Here is a 24,039-nt window from a genome sequence, read left to right as displayed (position 1 = left end):
ACGATGTTCAAAAGAGCTCCACTTGTATGATTTGCACAGTAAAAAGCTCACTTGACAACAGGCAAAAATATGTATATGATGAGAGACGTCTTCACTGGATACATAATTCATTTTTTCATCTAAATGAATAAGCAGCATGGGCAAAAAAGACATAATCACATTATTCATCACATTTTCATCAATCATGAATTGTCACAAAAGTCTCTTTACTGTCACTTTATATTGATCAGAAATTAAAAGTTTGATGACATTCCAACAAAGAAATACATGTACATTGTATGCTTCTATGCAGCTCCATCTATATACATGTACATGTAGTTGCAACAGATGTTGTCCTCCCTCCGTCTAACTGTAACCATGGTTACAGTGCCTCAAAGTGGAAGTGATGAGCCTCTTGTCTTCTCTCTTTCTGGTCATGTCTCTGTAGGGCAGATAAAGAACAATATCAGAACAAGACTCACACTACACACATGTTCTCATTGACATTGTACAGTCACTGGTACAATCAGTAGATATGTGTAACTCTGTGTGGTGCAAACAGGCACTGTAACTGGTTGATAGTATGCCTTGTGAAAGTGGCGTCCCATGGCATAATGGTCAGAGCAGTTGGCTCAAAACCAAGAGGTCCAGGGTTCGATCCCCTGACCTGCCTGTGATGTTGTGCCCTTGGGAAAGGCACTTAACACGACTTCCCTCCCTGTATGGTGGAGTGATGCCCATCAGGCCTTTCAGCCAATTGTCGATACTTGTGTCCAAACACTGATGAGGACACAAATGGATTTGGTGTCACCAATGGGCCAAGATCTACACATTTGCCACTAGCAACTGTACAAATTTTTTGTATGTGTGAAACATAGGAGTACATTCTCCTTACCCTCTCCTTCCAGTGAAGCCCTCCGACGATCCCTGCGATGAACATACATGTCCCCAACAGTGCACCGGCCGTCAGCAGGGCCTGCTGTCCCGGGGTCACCAGTAACTTGTTCAGCCATCTACACAACAGGCAGCAACACAAAACATCTGGATTAATGTTGCCTCTACCAGGCTTCGAGAAGAAGCTGGAAAGAGTAGAAGTTGGCCAAATAGACAGATGATATCTGGGAGTGGCAAACTGTTCTCTTACCACAGACTCTCCCCTGCCATATTATCTGTGTCTATTTGGTCAATTTCTACTCCTTTTAGCCACTTTATGAAGCCTGGTAGAGGCTAGTTAATAGCCTGGGTGCCATCATCCATGCTATTGTCACTGGCAAACTTGTGTCTTAGATGACCACCCAATGGACCAATGAAAAGTGGTCTTCTTGGACAAGAAGTGGTCTAAGAAGTGGTGGCCAGCGACGATAGGGAGTCAGCGGTAACTATGGAGGATAGCACCCAGGCTACTGTCTTACATCTCAAATGTACATCTCACTGATACTTAAGCAAGCTGGAGGATAAGTTAAACAGTTGCCAAACAAAGTGATTATATTCCAGACTCCAAAACTCCCCCACTTACTGGTCAGGCTGGTCCATGGGTTGTGGGATGATGATGAGTTGAGAGTTCGGAATGATGGAGGTCCACCGGCGTACACGTGGGTCCTGAAACAATTGTAGGAAATGTTACTCTTATTGCGGCTCACACTCCTACTAGAGTCCTAGCTAATTCTCCGCATTTTTGCCAAATCTTACTATCCAAGCCTGGTGGAGGCAGTTACAACAACATGTCAGAACTGCACAGTACACTAACACAATCTTCGTGGTCGAGATATCCCAGACTAAATGACTTGACAACAGAATTTTCAACAATTCGTTACTCCTTTTACACGGTAAAGTTGGCTTACTTTGCCAGGTGGTGCAGGTATTTCTACCCAGAGCTCATCCACGAAGTTGGGTGTTCTCCCCAGTCCGAACACGGTGTACGGCAACTGTAGGGCCAGGTGGGCAGTCTGACTCAATTGGGCAGCTGGAAAAAAGGAACAAAATATGGTACATACAAACGTCTACATAAGAGTTTCAAAAGTTTTATATTTTATCACATTGAATACAATTTACGTCACTCTTTAAGATTTGTGAAACTAGTATCTGCTGCTAGATGTCATCATTGCTGGATACATCATGGAGTTTTTGTTGAAAGCAGTAGCTAAGGATAAGTTGAAGAGTACCTGAGCTGGTCTGTGTGGTTCCATCCGACCCAGTGGTTTTGTACCAGACCAGAGGACCAGGCTGGTTCACACCGTATGGCTGGAGAAAAGCGTCAAAATTGTGCAAATCAATCAGCGCAGACCACCAACAATGGGCAATGGGATTAAAGCCCTGACATATTACCAGCTAAGCCATACTGGTATGTACATGTATCATGCTACATGGTGTGTAATGTACTCACCTTGCCGGACTTGCAGTCAGAGAAACACAGTCCACTCAACACTGAAACAGAAGAAAAGCCAAGATGGTGATTTCATATGGTACATCGTATATTGTACTTAATGTGTATGATATCTACAAATAGTATACCTAACATAATGTACAGAAAGATAAAGTCTTGTATGGTCCTGACTCACCCATAATCTTGAGGAAGCAGACGTCTTCACTAAAGCTGTTCTCCAGTGCATGTAGCTGGAAGTCCTTTCCCGGCCCCTGATCACTCATCAACACTATGTCCAACACACCCTGTAAAACACAAACACATACATTCACTGATGACAGTCATGCTCAATGCCACTACTTATTTATGTTGCCAAATCATTTAGCAAATGAAGCACCCAGCCTGAGTTACATGGAGATTTTAATGGGTTAGGCGTGACACGTCTTTTTGTGTGATATAACCAGCTGCCACTGTGTGCTGAATGGTGGTTATATCTGTTGACCAGTTCAAACTCTGACGCATATTTAGTCATAACATCTTGAAAACTCTCAAAGTCAAAAATACTAGTCTATAAGAAGGCGTCCTTACCTTTTCAAACAGGTCGAAGAAGGTAGCGACAGTGACGTTTGGTACAGCTGTGATGGGCTGTACAGTGAAGGTTCTCTTCCCAGGTGTGCAGCTGACGATATCCTCACAGGGACTGTTAATCAGCAGGGCTGCCCTCCTCTCATAACCCCTGGAAACAGCAGAGAGCAGTTAGCCTCTGTCACACAAAGTCTCACTTCTGTGAGTTTCATCAGGTTTGTAAGTCACTGAATAAAGAGACGTTTTTCCACAATCAAGTCTTTTATTCAGCCAACATTTCTGTCACCTAAATCCTTAAGGACTTGTTCACATTGCACAGTACAGTTGCTAAAGATGCATTCCCAAACATAAATGTAAACCAGTCAGAATTGCCCTGAGGAAGGTGATAGACAGTCACTGAAATGTCCCAATCTGTCTCAAAATGTCTGCTGTACAAAAAAATTGGTTGTGTAAAAAGAGTATTTTTATTCACAATGTCTCCCTGTTCAGTAGCCAGTAGGGTTCAGAAATGGCTGAAAAGGGTAGAAATTGGCCACCAAATAGACAGATAACGTACCAGGGGAGTTGGTCCACTAAAGGAGTACAGTATTACCACTCCTGTATTTTGAGCCCTGCCGAAGTTTGGTACACACACACGTACTTGTCAGTCTGGACCTGTATGACAGCCAGGGCATCAGGGAAGCCATCCAGGTTATGGTCCCCCATCCGTAGGGTGATGGGCTGGTTACTGACTGTCGGGGGCACGAATCTCCAGGTCACATCATCAGAGGCGGTCGTCTTCAGCACAAGAGACCACTACAGGGCAGGGGATGTTATAGACTATTAAAACATGATACAAATATGATACAAATGTGCAAAGTGTATAATTATGTACCAGTATGATTACACACAGACACATTGATATACTGACTGCATGTTGTGCAAAATCGACACCTAGTCTTAGTAGTATACTGACCTTCAGGTAGGCTTTAGTATGCGATTTGGAGAAACTCGAACGTCGCGTTTCACCATATCGCATGTCGATTTTGGCCACCGGAGAGCGGTAACGCGCAGATCGGCCGTGTGTGCGATTTTGGCCACCTGAGAGCAGCAACGCGCAGATCGCCCAAATGAGGGGCAGGCCATCATGTGTGTGCGAATTTCTCCGCTTGAAGGCGGGAACTCGCAGATCGCCGAGATGCGATCTGATCGCACGTACGGGAAATGCTCCGAAATGAGCCTGCCGAAATGTGGTGTGGCCTGATGACGTGAATTTTAAACATCATATGTTTACACTGGGGATTTTATAGTTAGACCAAATGCCAACGTTTGATTTAGTCTTAGTATTAGTCAGAAAGTTAACTTGTTGCTTTCTTTCCTCCACTCACAGAGTCTTCAACAGGACCGAGAGGAGTTTTCGTTGAGAAACACTGAATCGCCGATAATATCCACGTAGAGTCGGCAACATATTTTACAATGTATTTCAAATATTTCTGAATGATATTGAGGGGTGTACAGTAAAATTACAACGTTGACGAGAGTGTGATGGTGGGGCCATCTAAATGGCGAAGTTATGAATAAGTAGGGTCGCCGAAAAGCATGTGTGTGTGAGTGAGTTGGTCAACAGCTCGAAGCAAATATAGGACCAAAGTATTCTTTACCGGCGGTTATATACCGGGCTATAACTTAGCCCATCTGGGCAAGAATGTGCAATAACGATGATTAAAGTGTAACGCTATATGTTATTGCGTGCTAGAATAAGGTGGCCCTCTAATGCTAACATCTACACGGGGATTTACGACAATCGCCATAACTTCCCTCTCTACCAAAATAACAAGATGGCGACGGTGATGTTGTGACGCTATCCCGTCATCCATTGTGGTATCGGCTTGGCGACTTTGTGGTAAGTGTTTTCATAGAAATCAAGGTAGAGAGAAATTATTTGTACATACTGTTCATATGTATTAATATAAAAAGAGGATTCAGTCAAAACCCGCGGCGCAAAATATCGCGGCCGGAACCCGACGTTATTCTATACATGACAAGGTTTGCGCTGGGATTTTTTTCAGACCAAATACAAACATACCCGCAAAGTTTGGTTGAAACTGGCAGTTTGGTAAGACTGTCTTACTATTAATTTAATCAGTACCGGTAAGTTAACTGCCTTCTTTCCCTACACTGGACCCAGGAGGACTATTCGTTGAGAAACTTGTCATAAATCACCGAAAATACCGAGGTAGACTCGGGGACAGATTTACTAAAGAGTACGTCTAGAGTAGAGTGGAATCTTCCGGTAGGAATGACGCCTGTAGTATGCCGTGAAATTATAACGTTAACGTTGGCGATAGTGTAAAGACTGGCCCGTCTAAACTACGAAATATCACAAGTACTGGTAAAGCTGACTGGGCGATGCTGACCGCGCCGATCAACCTACGGTCCGGATCCACATGTTGCCGGTAAGTTGGGCTGCCCTGGCCCGAAGAACCCATTGATAGCACTCAGGGGCTTACCGCAGGCATCAAAAAAGTTCTTTGACCAAGAACAGGTAATTTGTAGCATATATATATATATGCAACAACAGAAAGTAGGTTGTTTTGTGTATGTCTTCTGATTTTTTTGTAAACATGAAATTCACAAGCTGCGTTCCAGTAAACTTCCGGTTTGTTTTGCTTGTTCAGATTGATCGCAAAATTTAGAAGGATCTTAAAGTCTATCCAAATTTATATGTTGAAGAATTTAAATTTCCTTTAATAATTTGTCTAAAAGACGCCGAGCCTGTATGGGGTGACGCACGCATTTTAAAAACAAGGGGTCATTGTCCTCTGAAGGAACGCCCCAGAACGCATTGCGTTTCCTGCCAATCTCACCTCTGCGGCGAGTTGGATTCATTTCATAGAACAAATATGTGTACGTTCCCGGTCAAGCAAATTTGAAAATTATTGTTGCAGAGGAATATCGATCATGCTACAATAACCTATATATTCATTATCATTTTAACGACAACCCCAACTGATCATAAGATGGATTGAAATATAATATAATCTACAAGAAAGTTCCCCAATGAAAGAAATGCTTGTGTTGGTGTTTGCACGCCTGCGGTGCGACAACTGCTTTTGAAATTAATTGACAGCGATCCCTTCCTTCCGCTGAAGGTCCAACCACTCCATTAGCGTACGGTCAAGCTGGATTCTTCACCCTTCGTCATGCACCAGCCGTTTGATGTTGGCTAGTGCTGATGCGAGTGACTGAGCTACTGTAGTCCGAAGAATTTTGCAACAGGTAGACTATCAATGATTGGCTAGAAGTCACCGTATGTGGACATTTCTATCATATTATTGACTGTCACACCTTACGAAATATTGCTGTTGTTTTCTTAGGACATCTGGTGGACAACGCCACGCACTTTATTGTTAGGCAAAGGTTGTTATTGTTTGGTGAGGTTAATGTGTTCATATTAAAATTTCCCGCGTCCGCAGAGTGCTTTCCCACCGAACAGGTTACTTGCTCGCATTGTGTTGGTGAGTAGATTGTTTAATTAAGAAGAAAGGGCTTAAACTAACTAGTCTGACACTGTCTGAAAATTATGCATAGTAGGCAATGTCAAAGGATTTCCTAACGGAGGACATGAAAATCAAAGACTTTACCGGACAATCAACATTTTCTTTGTCGGTTCATACGCCGACATTTTACAATATTCCAAATGGCTATAAGTTTGTTCTACGAATAAGACAAACTACAGACAAATCATTGTTTTTTTTTGGTAGACTTCTATTTAAGCAAAAGGTGCCGATAATGTAGGAAATATTTATTCTCTGTACACAGCTATGTGTAATGCAAACCTTTTTCCACGGCGCTGTGTGCCCGATGATCTCCCCTGGCTACTGCGATCACTTACCTTTTGCCGTCTTGACCGAGTCAACCGGTGGGATTTTAGCTGAAAAAATGCTGCACAGACACTTACAAAAAAATTACCAAATGTCCTTGCAAAAGCTACCAGAAAGATATGTCTATAAGTGTCTGTGGAATATACAGTTATAACCGAAGAACACTTAGTCTACTACATGTATATTGTTTGCTTTTTTTTTACCGACGAGCCGGACAGGCGCTCTGGCCGGTGCTCCGTTCGTGCAAAAACTTACACAGAAACAAATATTTTCACAAACACCAAGTAGGTTACTATATACTTCATGATGCCGTGTTGTATATGTTGTAAAACCAGGGGTCGTCACGCTGATTACAGTGTCACAGCCCACTCGGGAGCCTGCACTCAGGTGGGCTCGGCGGCAGGCCGACTTCAGGCGGTTGGCCCTGCTGTTAGTGGCGCCGAAGGTCATGCGCATTCCGGCTGTTGGGTGGAGAGTTTCGCACAGATCGCGATCTGCGCGTTTCCGTCTTCAGGGGGACAAATTCGCACAGAAATGATGGCATGCGCCGCCCATATGGCGATCTGCGCGTTTTCACTGTCAGGTGGACAAAATCGAACACATAGGGCGATCTGCGCGTTTGCGCTCTGAGGTGGCCAAAATCGACATGCGATATGGTGAAACGCGACCTTCGAATTTCTCCAAATCGCATACCTAGGTCTAGCTCTGACCTTATCATCCAGGTAAGCATAGACAGAACTTTGCCGACAGTCTGAATCCTCACATACAGGCAGGAGGTGGTCCTGTTTTCCATTCCCATCTGAGAGACAACAAAAAAAACAATACATTATTCTCCGTCAGATCAATTACTATCTGAAATGCTACCTGGAATGTCTGACCCTTCACAGAATTTATCCAGTGGCAAGTCCTCACCTATGTCTGCGAATGCTGACTGTCCTATGTGTGCTACGGTCACCCCTGGTGGCAGATAGAGGGGTTGTCCATTCCAGGTGAATACTCCATTCTACAGAAAGGAAAAATATCATTGCAATCAATAGGTTATATACATTATATAGATTATTATCATACACGTACATGTAGTTTACTATAGTAATACAGAAGCCACATTTGGGACTTACCTGATTTTCCCAAACTTCAAATGAGAACACAGAAGCAGACTCATTTCTTGTTGTGAGCAACAGATCTGTGAAAACAAAGGCAAAGATGTGAACACAACCTAGTAGAACCTACTGCACAAAACATTGCAAGGCAGACACTCTAACCACTTGGCCATTGCACCTGTTAACAGATAAATTTGAACCATGGTTTAATTTTTGCGTACCTGGGAAGTGGTTGGTTCCCACGAGGTCTAGGAAAGCATTGGAGTGCGGACGCCTCAGCGGAGGTAACTGGGTATCGTTGTGCCCTCCTAGGGGCTGGCAACTCACGTTACCCTGATTTCTGTAACATAGGCCACAAGGAAGTTACCTGACTTATGACCAGTGCTGTTAATCATGTTTTCAAAGCACAAACAGACAAGAGTTTCAAATAATACACATCTACATCTCACCTATCCAGGACTTCACAGAATAGTCGATGTCCTTCCAACGTTTCACCGAAGATGTCCGGAATCATGTTGCCATTGGAACTGGGGGAACAGAAGTGTGTGAAATAGCTGTTTGTTACAGTGGAAAATAACATTTGTCTATAACAAATCAAATGATGTATATTTCTAGTGCTTCAAATTCAATGAGAAAACTGTGTACAAAAATTTAGATTTGCTGTTATGCAACTAATAAGTTACTATACTTTTGTGGGAAATGAATTTTTGTTTTCCAATATTTGTGACTCTTTCTTCCTTTTAAGAATACACAGTATACACAAGAACATTAAATCATGGTTTAATATAAGATACAGTGTACTTACTCCATCACTAAGGGCTCATCTGTAAAGGACACTGGTAGGGTGACAGACGGACCTGAAACACCAAATATTCCATCATAGAAAAACAAAAACCTATAAATGTATGTACATGTATATCTATCAAGTAGGCCCATCTACTTTTGAGGAGGATGAATATGAGGCCTTTGTAGTATCATGTGAAAATTGTATCTTAAAACAGAACAACAATTCCAGGGTAAAACAGAGCAAGATGTGCTGAATGGTGGCGGAATTCGTGAAACTCGTTGCCACTAAGCACAGTTGAGGCTACATCACTAGAAAATTAAATGTGCAAGTCGTTCAGTGTAATATAGATAGCTCCTGCCGCTCTGCATGCCTGCGAAGCCGCATGGTGTGTTACACTGAAGGGCGATTATACCAGCTGTACTGACAAGGATACACAATCCAGACGTACCGGTATCGCAATTAAGTTTCTAATTTACAGATAGGCCCATCTACTCTAAAGGAAGATGAATGTAAGGTTTGCCAACATCGTGTGAAATTTGAATCTAAAAACATCAGCAAGGTAACAAGAAGGCCTTCTGTAAAAATGGAGCAAACCGTGCTGAATGGCGGTGGACTCGCTCACCAATAGATTTTGTCCTCCCCCAGAAGATGTGCACCCTGGTTGCCATGGCGTTACCGGGTGTGGTCGTCACCAGGATGTCCATCTGCGAGTCTCCGTCGTAGTCGCCTGGTACAACACCTGTCATCGTCTCATTCCTGGGGAACAGGTGGAAACCATCAATGCAAATCCACATACACCTACATGTTTAAAACCAGTACATGGTCTGGTGCAGGTAGACGTCGAGTGGTACAACACCTGTCATCGTCTCATTCTGGGGAACAGGGGGTAACCGTCAATGCAGATACACAAAATCGGCACATACTGTACATATAAATCCAGTTCATGCAGACTGGTGCAGGTAGACATCAGAAATAGAGTACCTCCACAGTTTTGATTTACCTGCACTACGTGGTCTTTCAAGCTCTATAATCTTTGTACATTTATTCAAATTGACGAACAAGAGTTGTAGGATTTCCCTAATGTTTGTACTCGGTAACAAGTGAGGCATGAAAACATAAATTGCAGATGACTGAAAATTGAGACTCTTTTTTCACATACCTGCACAATGTACCTCTATACCATCTTCAGGGTGAGGAGGCCCCACCTGTTCATAGGAATGAATAAGGTACATGTAATCTATAGTACATTCTGAGGAAAACTCACATGTCCAGCTGCAGTCGTCTGTCCTTTTTTAAGTACTGAGGATGCTTGTCTCCCATCAGTAAGATATCCAGGTGCCGTCCTTGAGAAAAAAGGTAAACAAAAATTCATTCATTCATTTGTGAATTTTGAAAATAACAAAAACCTCTACTAGTCTAATTATCTAGATATCTCATTCTTGTTCTTGTTTTGAGAAGATACTGTGCAACACCCCTCTGTTGGTGTAAGATGCACAGGGGGAGTGCACTGTGTTGTTATTGTTTCCTCAGGTGCAGGAGTACGGCTTGCTTGAAGTTCTGTGATTTCATTTATGTCCTGATCATGAGGAAGTGCTCCCAATCTCTGACTGTTTGAGAACATTCATCTCACAAAGCACATACTGTACTGTTATGGTATCATTTTATTGACAGCTGTCACTGACAGTCAGTTAAAATTGAACCTCCTTGGTTTACCTGTGTAAATTCTATGTAATGTATACAGTACTACATGTATCTGTATCTGTATCTGTATAGCCGGTATAACCGCCTTTCGGCGTAACACACCAGCTTCGCAGGCACGCGGCGCGGCGGCAGCTGGCTATATTACACCGATCGACTTGTTACACCTAACCCTTGAACTTCTAGCTCTAGACATTGTTTAAAGCTATCTATTGACAGTGCCCCTACTGTACTTGGTGACAGTGAGTTCCACTCTGCGATAGTTCTAGGAAAGAATGAATTCTTGAACACCTCAATCCTTGGTTGATAACTCTGGTACTTGAATGCGTGGCTATTTCTTGTTCTCTTCTGGGCTGGTATTAGGTACTTAGTAGTTGGGACATCCACCAGTTTATTAGTCATTTTGTACATCATGCATAGTCTAGACATCTTTCTTCTGTCTTCAAGTGAGGTCCACTGTAGGTTTCTTTTCATTTCCGTGACACTAGCACCTCTTACATAGTTGTTCATACAGAATCTTGCAGCTTGATTCTGTACCCTTTCCAATTTGCCTTTGTCTTTCTTTGTATATGGATCCCATACTGTCGCAGCGTATTCTAGGTTCGGTCTTACAAGTGACGTGTATGCAAGTGATTTTACTCTCGTTGGACATGCCCACAGATTACGTTTAATCACTCCCAATGTCTGTTTCGCCTTAGTTGTGATATTATTAACATGTGCACCCCACTTCAGTCCGCTTGTCAGCGTGACGCCCAGATACGGATGGATTTTTGTGGTTGCTAAAGCCTGACCACAAAACTGGTAGCTAGTTGCATGTGGTGTTCGTTTGTTTGTTATGTGCATAATGTAGCATTTTTCGGGATTAAACTGCATGAGCCATTTGCTTTGCCATTCTTCCAGGGTGTTCAGGTCTTTTTGGAGAAGTTGTGAGTCGGTCTGTGTAGAAAGCTCTACATACAATAGACAGTCATCGGCAAATAACCTCACATTTGAGTCAAGTTGATCTGGTAGGTCATTTATATACAAGAGAAAGAGCATGTAGTATCACCAAGGAACCTCATCAGAGCTATAAAATCACAACGCCAAGCTTACCCTGGTTGGTCAACACGAACAGGTCCGTTTGCTTGTCCGCGTTGAAGTCGCCGACAGCAGCGATGGTTCCGTGGTTGATGTGGTTGGGGAAGACGGTCTCTGTGACGTCCGTTAGTCCGCAACATCGGAGGAAACCGTTCGACAAGACGACCAGCAACACGCAAAGCTGTGAAGAGGACATTTTTCTCGAGCTCTTGGATAACGGCAGTAACTTTCCAACATTCGCTTCACCTTACACTTACAGTTGGACGGAATTGTTGTTTCACCACACTGCACGATTCACTGGTTTCCAGGCCCATTACAGCCTTTACAGTTCAGTTGCAGGTCACGTCAGTTCTTGGTTAAAACGTTGAACAACGTTCAAAATTTGGAGGAAATTTGACGCCACGAAGAACAGAAAGAGATGTCCAACCTTTGACCCATATAGGCTATACCACTAAATTTAAGGGGGTACATTTAGAATATTTCATTTTAGAAGCCGCGAATACTTTGATAGAAAAAGCTCTTATTTTATAGTATAAAAGAGCAGATGTATACATGAAATTAGTAACTTAAGGTGAAAGAAGTCATATTTAAGGTGCATTGGCTAAATTCTACCCGATGATGTCACCTTCCCATGACAATGATACATGTCCAAAAACGGAGTAGGCAGAAACTAGCAGCTGGTTCAGCGACTAGAATATGAAAGGGGCAAAAAAAAAATGTCCTGTATTTTGACTAAATATATGAAATTACGATTTGGTCTTAAACACTATTTACATCTTTAAACTTAAGTTTAAAGTCTCTTGGAAAAACCTTCAGAGATATTTCACTTAAAACCGTGGAGTACTCCGCAGACAGCTTTCAGTTAGCACCTCTACAGAGCTGATGTGAGTAACCCTGACTTTCGTCTCACGTGCTTCCCTCATGCGGTTTATTCCCGAACTGCAGCAAACAAAGCAGTTGAACAACATCATGTCTGCGGACACGGCCACGGTAACTTTTCTCTGCGCTTTATCGCTGCTTTCCGTGTTCCAGGCACTTGCTGTGCATCCAGACCAAATACAGAAGCTTCCTGGTCTGGCAACGAATCCGAAATTCGCGCAGTACTCCGGCTATGTGAACGCTACGGGGAACAAGAGGCTGCACTACTGGTGAGCGTTCTATACAAACTTGTGACTAGCATGTGACTGACAACAGTCGTCGGTACCGGATATAACTCTACAACCCACCTGTATGGTTTAACACTTTCAAGAAAAGACCTGCTGTTTTGTTTCTGTACTTTTGCTCCCAGTCACACCTAGTTCCTAATCCCTAATAAGTGAGCTATTGTTTGAATTGACGATGACCTAATTATCATGTTAATAACTTAACGTTAATTGTTTTAATGCAGAGTTGCTATCTTTTTATACAACAACTTGAGTAAGGCATTCAGACTGCCAGTCCCTTTGTTAACAAAATAAACCTTTTGATTGATTGGTTAATTGACTTTTTACATGTCACTTATTATCAGGATAAGGAGGTTGATTAAATTGATAACTCCCTTGAATAGACATTGAAGGCAGACACCAGACGTGTAAAAAAATCAGTAATGTTACATTTATCACCCACATTTGTAGAAATGTAATACGTTGTGACATTGTATAGTCATATAACATAATGTTTTGCACTGTACAATGTTACCAGGTTTGTGGAATCTCAGGGAAACCCAAAAACCGACCCTGTTGTTCTGTGGCTGAACGGAGGACCAGGGTGCAGCTCTCTGGACGGATATCTCTCAGAAAATGGACCGTATCATGTGAGATTCAGATTTTACAGCTTGTTTGAGATTTTCCTTAAGTGTTGTAACATTATTTTTTGTACTACTAGTAGTATACTCGTACAACAATTTTCTGATTAACTATTGGATGTATTATAAGATTCAATAGAAAATTCAAACTCTTCTACTAGATAAGCTATTTGGAGATTTACTTCCAATGTAATGTTTCACTGTCCAGGAAATGTATACCATACATGGCCAGTTCTCTTTCCCGTATCAATTGTAATGATATAATGATCATGAACGTGATTCTGTTTTTTTCCTGCCTGCGCAGGTAGAGGATGATGGGAGCACGTTGTACGAGAACCCGTACAGCTGGAACCAGGTTGCTAACGTCGTGTACCTCGAGTCACCCGCCGGCGTTGGCTTCTCCTACTCCACAGACAAAAACTACTCCACAAACGACGATCAGGTAATACGGGCGACTGTTAACTCATCTTTAAGTGTGTAGCACTCAAGAGTTAGCAGCTTAAGCAAGGAGGTTATATAACGTTTAAGCAAGGACGTTGCATACCCTATTCAATGGACAAAAACTACTCCGCAAATGATGATCACGTACATCGGTGAAGGTTGGACATCCAGGTAATTATAAGATATGCCAAAAGAACAGTTGGGGATGAAGCAACTGGGTATGATTTTGGAAATGCCAATGATGATCATTGGATGACACAGACAACTGTAAATTCACTCTCAAGAGTTAGCAGGCCAGCATACTAGTATTACTACTCGTGATAGTAGTCCAGACTACCTGCCTATACGACTACAAGTGACATGGTTTCCAAAAGGACATTAAAGTACACCTGGACAATGCCAAAAGAACTGTAATTTCAAAATGAGAATGCAAAAACCTCAAAGTTCATATAGTATAATAATCAGAATTTATGCTCATTTTCATTTCAAAGCTAGACTATATGTAGACTAAAATTTCACACATCAAATTCCTTTCCTTTTCCTCTGAGGTGGCGATGGATAATTTGGCAGCAGTTCAGAGTTTCTTCGTGAAGTTCCCCCAGTTTCTTCCCAATGATTTCTACATTGTTGGAGAGAGTTACGGCGGATTCTACGTCCCAACCCTTGCTGTGAACATCATGAAGGCCAACACTTCCATAAACTTCAAGGTATGTAGTTTTCATAGTATTAGTGCCTGTGTAGCAGGCTAGAATATACCCCTGGCCAGAATGTACCCAGGTGTATTCTGTTCTGGCTTAATCTTGCTACACCTGTCACTGTATAATGTATATGTATTACTATATTGTGTATTTGTCCGAGGTTATGAAGACTTGCATTGTTATTCATTGGTTTTCATATTCATATAACTTTTATACATTTATGTTGTACACATGTATCTTCTTCACACCATCTTAATTATCATTCTGATCATCACCATCATTTGTCCTCATAATATTCATTGATCATTTTTTTTGCTATGCCTCAGGCAGAATTGTATTAGCTTGGGTGTCATTCTATTTGTATGCCAGGGCTCCCATTCTAGCTATTTCTTAGGGAGCAAGTATGGGAGCCCAGGCATACAAATAGAATGGCACCCAGGCTAGAATTGTAATGCTTTATAATCATGTCCTTTTTGTTGTCTTCTCCCCAGGGATTTGGGATAGGAAACGGGCTGACGAGCCATGTGATGAACGCCAACTCTGTCGTGTACTACGGATATTACCATGGGCTCTATGGAGATGAGTAAGGTTTCACACACAAACCTGACACAGATACACACATACACACATGCAAAGAGACACATACAAACAAGTAAACAAACAAACAAACACATGCACACACACATACAGATTCATATGAAAACACACATACAGATCTTGTAGTGTTACATAATGAAATTTTGTGCATTGGTTTTCAAATCATCATGGTTGCATTATTTTATATGTGGTTTTAGGAAAGATAATTTCAACATTTTCTATGTTCCTATATTCAACAGTTTCACATAAATTGTATTGGTAATCTCATAAGTGACCCCTGTTCCCTGCAGTATCTGGACATCTCTAAACAAGTACTGCTGCTCAGATGACACCGGCTGCCAGTTTGCAGACAATCAGGACGCCAACTGTCAGGAATCGGTGAGAACATTTGATGAAATATATGCATAAAACTGTCTGCTTGATGACTGGTTTCCATAGTGACAGAAAATCAAGAGCAGCTCAAATACAGTATACTACTACTACTAGTACTGCTACTACTACCATTAGACTGACTCTCATAGTGAAAAAGAATCCTAAGCTCCTATAGGTTCTGGGAATTCATTCTTTCCTAGAACTATCGCAGAGTGGAACTCACTGTCACCAAGTACAGTAGGGGCATTGTCAATAGATAGCTTTAAACAATGTCTAGAGCCAGAAGTTCAAGGTTTAGGTGTAACAAGTCGATCGGTGTAATATAGCCAGCTGCCGCCGCGCCGCGTGCCTGCGAAGCTGGTGTGTTACGCCGAAAGGCGGTTATACCGGCTATACAGATACAGATACAGATGTGTGTTAGCCTCTGTCAGGCTCTGGGAAGCAACTGGAAAGAGCTCTTGGGAGTGGCAAAATGTACTCTTTAGCGGCCCAGCTCCCCTGGTATGTTATCTGTTTTTCTGGCCAATTTCTACTCTTTCCATACCACTTAGAAGCAAGAGGTGTATGGCCACAAGCTCTCAGGGAGGAGGCCCAATGAGACTCAAGAGATTGTGTAACACTGGCTATGTTCTTTCTTAGGTACGACAAGCCATGCACTTTATTTTCGACATTGGCCTGAATGAGTACGCGCTGTACCTGGACTGCGCAGGGGGTCTGCCTCCACACTTCGCCCGATGGAGGATGGCCGTCAGTCACCTGTTCAGCGCCTTCAAGCTGCCTCTCCCAGCACCTCCCAAACCTCAGGTCAGTGTGTTAGGTTGTGGACAACTTTTGTGTCTTTTAGACTTAAGTTTCATGTTTTCCTACTGCTACTTGTATGCAGGTTAGTGCAGGTAAACTTGGAGCTATGCAGGTATTTCAGATCGTATGGTCCATGTACTGGGTTTTATATACATGTATGTGTATGTGGAGTTTTCTTTTTATTTGCTGCATTGACTGTTGTTACTACCTATGAGGAAGAAATAATAGCAGTGGTTTCTGAACAGTTTTCAGTATGATCCATACATCCTGAATTTTTAAGTGGTGCAGGTAAAACTTGTCTGGTGTAGGTGATTTTCAATGTTGCCTGGACCAGTGCAGGTATGTAGATAAAAAGTATTTTGAGCCCATTATTAATAGATAACTTCTGTTATTACAGGTGAATGGTTCCAGAATGTACACAGCCCCCACCAAAGTGGGTCTGACCCCGCCTTGTATTAATGCCACTGCCCAGACCACGTGGCTCAACCGGCCGGATGTTAGGCTGGCACTACACATCCCGGAGTTTGTACAACCATGGGCGCTGTGCAGGTACTTTGTGTCTCTTACCCACCTGGAGGGGTTGAAGTCTGCCATCTCTGATTGGTGATGGGGTCGTGTGGTGTAATGGTAGCGTGTTTGGCCCAGAACCAAAAGGTCCCTGGTTCAAATCCCGCCAATATTGTGCCCGTGGAAAAGGCACTTAACACGACTTTCCTCACTTCACTTCAGTGTAAATGAGTACCCAGCTTCGGCTAGGGACGTCCTCTTAAGCCGGAGGTCCCACAACACTTATCAAAAAGATTAGGGGTCCTCCCCAGTGTGAGTGGTTCAAATCTTACAGTTGTTGTGTCAATCCTTCCAAAAATGCGGTAAAATCTTAATAAGATAATAAAATGAAATCTCTAATTGTGTTGCAGTGCGGAGGTAGGAGACCAGTACACGACAGTTTACTCCACCATGCATGACCAGTACCTGGCGCTCCTGCCCAAGTACCGAGCTCTGGTCTACAACGGAGACACCGACATGGCCTGTAACTTCCTGGGTGATCAGTGGTTCGTGGAGTCACTAAAACAACCTGTAAGTCGTGTTATATTTATGCAAGTTCCTCAACTCATCCAGAATGTAACTTATACATCTTGGTTTAGTCATTGCTGAGATTGCTGGATAGCAGTCAAAATGTCATTTCTAGTCGTACACGTATTGATAAAATCCTGATTTGTACAAAAGTTGTGATGTTTCTTTTAACAAAAAGAGGTGATTTGTTGTGAAAATGTTTGCGGAACAGCTAGTTGTTTGTTTGTCTGGTTGATCATGCATGCTATGTCTGAACCTTAAGTAGCTGTTTGGCTACCAATTGTCTATTGTTGCAGCATTTAAGTCAGCAGGGAGAAGGTTTTTATGATGTTTGTCCTACTGGTACATGTAAATGTTCTATGTTTGCAGGTCCTAGCTGCTAGGAAACCATGGACCTACAATAACCAGGTGGCAGGATTCATCAAGCAGTTTCAGAACCTGACATTTGTGACAGTCAAGGTAGGTGGCCCTTATGTAAACTGGCGAGGACAGTCTTAAGTAAAAGAATGTTTTCACTGTCACTGTAAGGACATGTACTTGAGTTAAAAGTTATGCTTGCTAATTGTACTGGTACTGCATAGAAAAAGTCATGAGTTTCTGAGTTTTCCTAGTACATTGTCACCTGCTATTTTTTTTTTGTAACCCAAACATGTGTTATAGAAGGCACTGTGATTTCAGTGCATGATACAATTGCATGTACATGTAGTAGCCTAACATCCATGGTTTTCTTTGGGTATGTCCTGTCTTGTTGTTCACATTCTTAATTTTTTGTTTCCTTCCCTTCCAGGGAGCAGGACACATGGTTCCACAGTGGAAGCCTGGTCAGGCCTTGGCTATGATCACCAACTTTCTACACAACTCCTTCTGATCATACAAGACTCACACATTTTCTTTAAGTTGATTTATGTTTGTGAGGTCTTAATCTCGCAATAGAAGGAAATTTGCAGTTCTACAGCCCTAGTAAGACAATGGAAAACAGAACATACAGTCACGTATGTTTCAGTGAGTTGAGTAAAACAGAATTTTTGCACGAATATTTGAAGATTTATAGTACACTGGGTTTATATTATTTGTTTTCTGTAGATAATGGTGATTTCACTAGTGATTTTCACATTGTCACTAAATATAAATGAAATAAGTAAATGTAATATGATGTACATATCTATGCAAATAATGGCATCAATTGAATTATGAATTGTAAAGATTTGATGGTCAGAAATGCATATTTATATCATGTACTTAAAGTCAAAGTGAGTAGTGAAGCTAATAGTGAAAATAATGAGTTCACTAGCTTGATATGATATATGTTGCAAGTAGGCCATGTAGATGTTTTAGGTCATTTTCTTTCAAAATGTGAAGAAAAATCAAAAGCTTGATTTTTTTTTTATTTTGCAACTTGAACATTTTATGACTATCTTATACCAACAAGGAACTTCTACAACCAACAAGATTTTTTTCCTCCTGCTGATAATACTGAGAACTCAACAGCCACAGAAGTTTGGACCATCACAAATACATGTATCATGATGTTTATCACACTTGGATGTGAAATACATTCATGTATATCTGTTAACTACTAGTACAAAGTTGAAGAAGCACAGTTCCAGAATGGACAACATGCACTGTCACGTAAAGATTATAAACTATATCAGACAAAAGGGTGTACATGTGTTTTCTTTATATGAATGGATAGAAGGATTCATATAAGTGTCATAAAAGGGAAACTGGCAAATACAATGTACATCAGCAATTGGTTGAGTGAAATGTTTCAATTCACCAGTGTCAAAAGACTTTTGTAGTGGGTAGTAAAACTTTATTACTCCATTCAATAGCTTGTATACAAGTATATGTACAGGGCTATTCTTCCTGGAGTTATAGGGAAATATATAGATACTAGTAATCTATAAAGGAAAAATAAAATACAGTTTAAATTTCGACTATACAGTACATGTATGTACAACAGCAAGGGCGGGATGCCCACAGTTACACAAGCAATTGAATAAATTTTCAAAATCTCAGTTACATAGGAAAAGTAGTGGATGCTACCTGATAATTTGCAAAATTTATCCAGTTGTGTAACAAACAATTCCTTGTACCGTAACCGGGGTGTCTAACCTTCATGGATATACCTACAGATATCCCCAAGGGAAAACTCACCAGGGGACCTGCCCAAATGGCCATGACGTCTTGGTGACGCAGTTTGTAATTACATGTACACACAAATTGCCATGAGGCCAGAGCAAGTCAATTTCTCCGTGTGTCATCTTCTGAAAATCCATTGCGAGAGAGCAAGGAGCTTTAAATTTTATTAATTTCCGTGGTGACAATAAAAGAACATTCATCTATGACCAACGAAAACACCGACATAATTAATACCTAGAGATAAAGATATGTCTTAAGAAATTGAGACATAATCTAACGTGGCAAATAATGTTCATAACTTGATGTCATACATAGAATTTACATGGTTTAGCCTGACAACGGAAAACTTGGGCGGAGTCAGTAGCGTTGTGTTTCTGTGCGCACAGTCGTATTTAAGCCAGGTATAGGTTGACATCCTCGTCGCTTCTTCCTTAAACTATGTTTCGGAATCAGTTTCAGAGCGGTTTCCTGTCTATCCTGTACAGCATAGGAAGCAAGCCTTTGCACCTCTGGGAGGAAAAGGTGGGCAATTTTTTTTTCAATAATTTCTCCATGGCTTGTTATCATGCCGTTGTTTACCATGTCTAGTACATTCGTGTCTAAGCAAGGATCAGAGTTATGTATATTGAAGCTCCTCAGTGCAAGTTAAGGTAATTTATTTTTCGTACGAAACACGAAACCATTAGCAATTCGTGACAAGGCCATTATTTTATGCTTTCGTTTTTTTCATGCCAAAAAAAAACATTGTTAGGAAAACCTGTTGCTAATATTCCATCTGTAAGTAATTGCAGTGTAATTTGGTAGCTCATAAATATTTAATCCATATGCACGTATAATGGCTTAAGATCAATGAGTCAAGGACGTTGATATACGACTTAGATAGCCTCCTTCGCAGACTTCTAAGGTTGGGGCGTTATTCTTTTTCGGGGATCCCGGGAGCAAATCGAGTTATGCCGCGGAGGGACGGTTTTGCCGTGGTTTTGCCTTAGGCTGTGAAACTGTGTCTCTCCCCGGCAAAGTGTCCCTCCGCGGCATAACTTGCGTCGCTCCCCAAACTTGAAAAAAAAAATTAACGCCGCCACCTCAGAAGTCTGGGAAGGAGGCTACAACTTGGAGGGCTTGGCCGGGTTCTTGTAGAAATTGTTCAGCACAACGGTAAATTTTTCTTCCGTAACTCAGGTACGAAATGGTCACATCAAACGGATCAGAGATGACGACATCCAGTCACTTGTACTGGAGATTGTGGGGGCAAACGTCAGGTATCATAATACAAGTCTCTTCTTGCTCCTGTGTCGGTCGGAAAAAAAGTTCCAAACATTGTTGAACATCTGCTGTTATAATTCAGCTGGATACCTAGCCTGGGTGCCAGACCCCCGCGCGACGCGATACTCTCTTCGGCCGGGGGGAGGTAGCCTCTATCTGGCCTCGGGAGGCGGCTGGAAATAGTAGATATCGGCCAAATAGAGAGATAACATGCCGGGTTTCTCCAGCAGATCAACTGGCATGCTATCACACTTTTTGGCCGATTTCTACTCTTTCCAGCCGCCTCCCGAAGCCTGGTAGAGGCTATGGGGGAGCCTCACGCCCCGATCTAGACAGGTTGGCACCCGGGGTCTGAATTATCTCTCGCCCAGCGGGATAGGTAATACCAGCTGCAGGAAGGTTGCCAACTCCGGGATTGGGGCGCGAGGCTTCCCCGTTGGGAGATCTTGGGAGAGAGTAATAGTAATAGTAAGCAGATCCTGCGGGTGGCAAGGTAGTATTCATTGACCAGATCGGACCAGTGTTCATTAGATTTTCCCGAAACCTGGTAGAGGCTATTGAACTCTGAATTGGCACGACGCCACCTTTCATCTTTTGATAAAACTAAGCTTGAATCGGCTTCCAGTCAGTTGGAGGCGATTTCGACAACTCGCGCGCGATCGGATCATATCATAGGTATACTACATCTAAATCTACAGTTGTGCTCCTTATGTTAGGTTGCCTGTGACTAGTAGTCCCGCGATTTTTTTTACAACCAAAATATAAAAGGTCCCTCTTTTCTATGTTTCATCCATTTCATTTCCCTTGCAGCACAACATATATCACCTGCCCAGCAGAACCAAAGAGAACCCTGGGAATCAAATTGCCTTTCCTTGCCATGGTCATCAAGCACTTGGATAAGTATTTCGCCTTTGAGGTTTTGGTGAGTTGTAAAGTTTGTATGGAGTCGGGGTTTATTGCTGCCGAGATATGCCATACCGTTACGTTACATTGTGACAAACACTATTAGTACCAAGCCCATTCGATTTAACTGTGGTTTATACGGTCACGTTGCGCAATGCAAAGCCTAAATGACCACTTCTAGGCTAGATTAGCCTCCGTAGCAGGCTTATAGAACTGGGGGTTTGGTGGTCTTCGGCTGTTTTCTGATTAGCCCAGTTCGTAATTTAACCAGGCCGGCTATGTTGTCTATATGCAATCAGAAAATAGCACATAAAAGCTCCCAAAGACCCCCAAAACCCCAGTTTTTGGCATGCTATGGAGGCTATTCTAGCTAGGCTTGAGCTAGGTGAAACGACATACAAATGACTATGCCAAAAGATGGCGGTGAATGTTCATTTTTAAAGTTTGAGGATTGTATCCAGAGGGAAAGCTGGTCTGGTGTGCTTGGGAGGGATTTCCTTAGTTTTGCAGTCCGTGGAAAGAAATTGTTGCTGTAGATCTAGAAGAACTTAATTTGACAACAGGACTTTGATTGATCTATACCTCAGTTACTATAGGTCACGGCCGTTACAGTGATTTATTCAATCTGGATCTCTAAGATTCCGTCTTATTTCTTTCCAGTAATGTAGCTTTTTTTCTTGAAGTGGAAGGCGGTCTGAGTTTTGGTGATTTTACAGGTACTGGATGACCAGAAAGTGCGCAGACGGTTCAGAGCGAGTAACTACCAAAAAACAACCAAAGTCACACCGTTCATGTGTATCATGCCCATGAGACTGGACGATGGGTGGAACCAGATTCAAGTGAGTGTTTTGTGTGAGGCTTTGGTTTTGTATTTGCATTCATTTCAAAAGTTTTAAAATTGAGATTTTTATTCCCGTTGCCATGGACGTTCAGCAAATGAGGTCTGTCCGTAACCCTTAAAGGCATCCAATGCAATTTCTGGGCAAAAAAAAAAAAAATTTCTGGATAAGGAAATTTGTCTGATATTGGCATTTACTGACCGTTCTTAGCACATTTTCATTTCATACTTGAAGCGTTTGAAGCTTTTGAAGTAGCCCCCAAGCTACGTGATGCGTGTCTTTATTTTGGGGTTTCGCCACACAGATATGCTTTGTGACGCCCCCTTTGTGATAGGGTTGATCAAGGTGATTCAGTTTGGTACATTGAAAGAATGACCACACAATTGACGCAGAAATTCCACTTTTGCCGCCCTGAAGTTGCATCGGATTCCTTTAATACCCATTCCCACAGTTCAACCTGTCAGACTTCACGAGGAGGGCCTACGGGACCAACTACACGGAGACGCTGCGTGTCCAGATCCACGCCAACTGCCGCATCCGTCGGGTCTATTTCTCCGACAGGTTGTACTCAGAAGACGAGCTGCCAGCAGAATTCAAACTATTCCGACCCGCTGGGGGTAAAGTGGCCTAGGACTAGGCCTATTGTGGGTTTGTTTATTTGAATGACCTCCATTAGTGAGTATACTCTTATACTCACTATTCTTCCCGTCTTAAAACAGACATTACAGACAGACGTACACTTGCTCATTGCTACACATAAAATACAACAACCTGTAACTAATTGTGGGTGAAATTGGGGTAAAACGTAAATTGTATGATGGACCTGCTTCGGAAAGTTTTAGACAAGTCCGAACTGGTTCAAAGGGAGTTCATTTTTACAGAGGTGTGTTGGGGAATGTATGTCAACCCCAAACGCATAAGGTATATGGTGTTGTTTAAATTTGTAGATAAATAATTATAATAGTGGCCATAGCAGTACAATATAATGGGTAGTTGATTTATGATACTTTTCTAGTAGCCAGTTTTCGCGGGCTCCGCTGTCAGGCTCATAACGTTAGTATCTTAATGCGGGTTAGGCAGCCGCGAAAAGCAACCAGGGTAGAAAGACACTGTGCACACTCAGGAATGAATGACTAGTAAATAAAACACCTTTGTGTATGTTCATTCAATAATTCAGTAAGAATAGGCTATGTGGATAAAACAGTAACGGATTTAACAGTGGCGTATCAGTGTGACCAATCTGACCCTAGCGACTATACTAGAAACGTACAGGATCAAGTTCTTACCCTTCTTTTAGGACAACTGTAATAAGCAAGATACAAATCGTTTATTAACGTCGGGCATCTATATTTGATTACTCATATTTATTTATTCATCTATTTGTTTATTATTTATTTATCTATCGGCTATCTTTAATTTAGGTACAATACATGATACATGGAGTAGTTATGGTGAATGGTGTGTATTACCCGCGTAGCCACACGAGTCGCTGTGTTCAACAATGAAGCGTGAAAACAAATACCTGCAACTCCCACACCGACCACTTTCCCCACCGGTACCCACGCTTGGCGGTGGTTACTCATTACATATTAATGAGCCATCCCCCCTAACAACGATACAAGACACCCCCCTCTTCCTAAGAACCCTCCAAATGTACAAAACCGTCTTGTAAAGA

At 42.1% G+C, this 24,039-nt stretch overlaps 3 protein-coding genes across 3 annotated transcripts; 2 read left to right on the top strand and 1 right to left on the bottom strand.

The window, feature by feature from the left end:
- Nucleotides 1-271: 271 nt before the first annotated feature.
- LOC109480587 (T-cell immunomodulatory protein-like) lies at nucleotides 272-12,158 on the bottom strand. Its single transcript, XM_019782821.1, has 18 exons — nucleotides 11,467-12,158; nucleotides 9,941-10,019; nucleotides 9,299-9,432; nucleotides 8,695-8,746; nucleotides 8,339-8,416; nucleotides 8,111-8,229; nucleotides 7,908-7,972; nucleotides 7,702-7,792; nucleotides 7,500-7,588; nucleotides 3,567-3,721; nucleotides 2,930-3,077; nucleotides 2,538-2,646; nucleotides 2,363-2,403; nucleotides 2,142-2,220; nucleotides 1,821-1,942; nucleotides 1,496-1,578; nucleotides 875-992; nucleotides 272-421 (listed from the first exon to the last, which is right to left on the bottom strand). The coding sequence occupies exons 1-18, from the start codon at nucleotides 11,645-11,647 to the stop codon at nucleotides 362-364; spliced, it is 1,803 nt and encodes a 600-aa protein (XP_019638380.1). The 5' UTR covers nucleotides 11,648-12,158; the 3' UTR covers nucleotides 272-361.
- Nucleotides 12,159-12,336: 178 nt separating this feature from the next.
- LOC109480593 (lysosomal protective protein-like) lies at nucleotides 12,337-18,198 on the top strand. The gene is made up of 11 exons (XM_019782827.1): nucleotides 12,337-12,599; nucleotides 13,132-13,243; nucleotides 13,539-13,676; nucleotides 14,224-14,382; nucleotides 14,865-14,956; nucleotides 15,261-15,348; nucleotides 15,982-16,146; nucleotides 16,541-16,692; nucleotides 17,061-17,220; nucleotides 17,587-17,676; nucleotides 18,005-18,198. Exons 1-11 carry the CDS (start codon nucleotides 12,373-12,375, stop codon nucleotides 18,083-18,085), a joined length of 1,464 nt encoding a protein of 487 aa, XP_019638386.1. The 5' UTR covers nucleotides 12,337-12,372; the 3' UTR covers nucleotides 18,086-18,198.
- A 1,589-nt stretch (nucleotides 18,199-19,787) lies between these two features.
- LOC109480447 (cilia- and flagella-associated protein 20-like) lies at nucleotides 19,788-22,995 on the top strand. The gene is made up of 5 exons (XM_019782637.1): nucleotides 19,788-19,881; nucleotides 20,539-20,618; nucleotides 21,433-21,544; nucleotides 22,242-22,364; nucleotides 22,816-22,995. The coding sequence occupies exons 1-5, from the start codon at nucleotides 19,798-19,800 to the stop codon at nucleotides 22,993-22,995; spliced, it is 579 nt and encodes a 192-aa protein (XP_019638196.1). The 5' UTR covers nucleotides 19,788-19,797.
- Nucleotides 22,996-24,039: the final 1,044 nt, after the last annotated feature.

This window comes from Branchiostoma belcheri, unplaced genomic scaffold (genome assembly GCF_001625305.1).
Source record: "Branchiostoma belcheri isolate BF01 breed outbred unplaced genomic scaffold, Haploidv18h27 scaffold51, whole genome shotgun sequence".
In the NCBI taxonomy this organism is placed as follows: Eukaryota; Metazoa; Chordata; class Leptocardii; order Amphioxiformes; family Branchiostomatidae; genus Branchiostoma; species Branchiostoma belcheri.
Note: the sequence above shows the minus strand (reverse complement) of the source record. Positions and strands in the feature narration are given on the sequence as shown.

What these genes read in the sequence shown, in the direction of transcription:
- LOC109480587 (XM_019782821.1), bottom strand. Translation starts at nt 11,647, where the DNA reads ATGTCCTCTTCACAGCTTTGCGTGTTGCTGGTCGTCTTGTCGAACGGT. An exon ending in GTCAGCATTCGCAGACATAG is followed by an intron (nt 7,589 to 7,701) that starts GTGAGGACTTGC and finishes GTTGTCTCTCAG; the next exon opens with ATGGGAATGGAAAACAGGAC. An exon ending in TACCTGCACCACCTGGCAAA is followed by an intron (nt 1,579 to 1,820) that starts GTAAGCCAACTT and finishes CAATTGTTTCAG; the next exon opens with GACCCACGTGTACGCCGGTG.
- LOC109480593 (XM_019782827.1), top strand. Translation starts at nt 12,373, where the DNA reads ATGCGGTTTATTCCCGAACTGCAGCAAACAAAGCAGTTGAACAACATC. An exon ending in CATGGGCTCTATGGAGATGA is followed by an intron (nt 14,957 to 15,260) that starts GTAAGGTTTCAC and finishes TGTTCCCTGCAG; the next exon opens with TATCTGGACATCTCTAAACA. An exon ending in CAGCACCTCCCAAACCTCAG is followed by an intron (nt 16,147 to 16,540) that starts GTCAGTGTGTTA and finishes CTGTTATTACAG; the next exon opens with GTGAATGGTTCCAGAATGTA.
- LOC109480447 (XM_019782637.1), top strand. Translation starts at nt 19,798, where the DNA reads ATGTTTCGGAATCAGTTTCAGAGCGGTTTCCTGTCTATCCTGTACAGC. An exon ending in TGCACCTCTGGGAGGAAAAG is followed by an intron (nt 19,882 to 20,538) that starts GTGGGCAATTTT and finishes TCCGTAACTCAG; the next exon opens with GTACGAAATGGTCACATCAA. An exon ending in ATTGTGGGGGCAAACGTCAG is followed by an intron (nt 20,619 to 21,432) that starts GTATCATAATAC and finishes TTTCCCTTGCAG; the next exon opens with CACAACATATATCACCTGCC.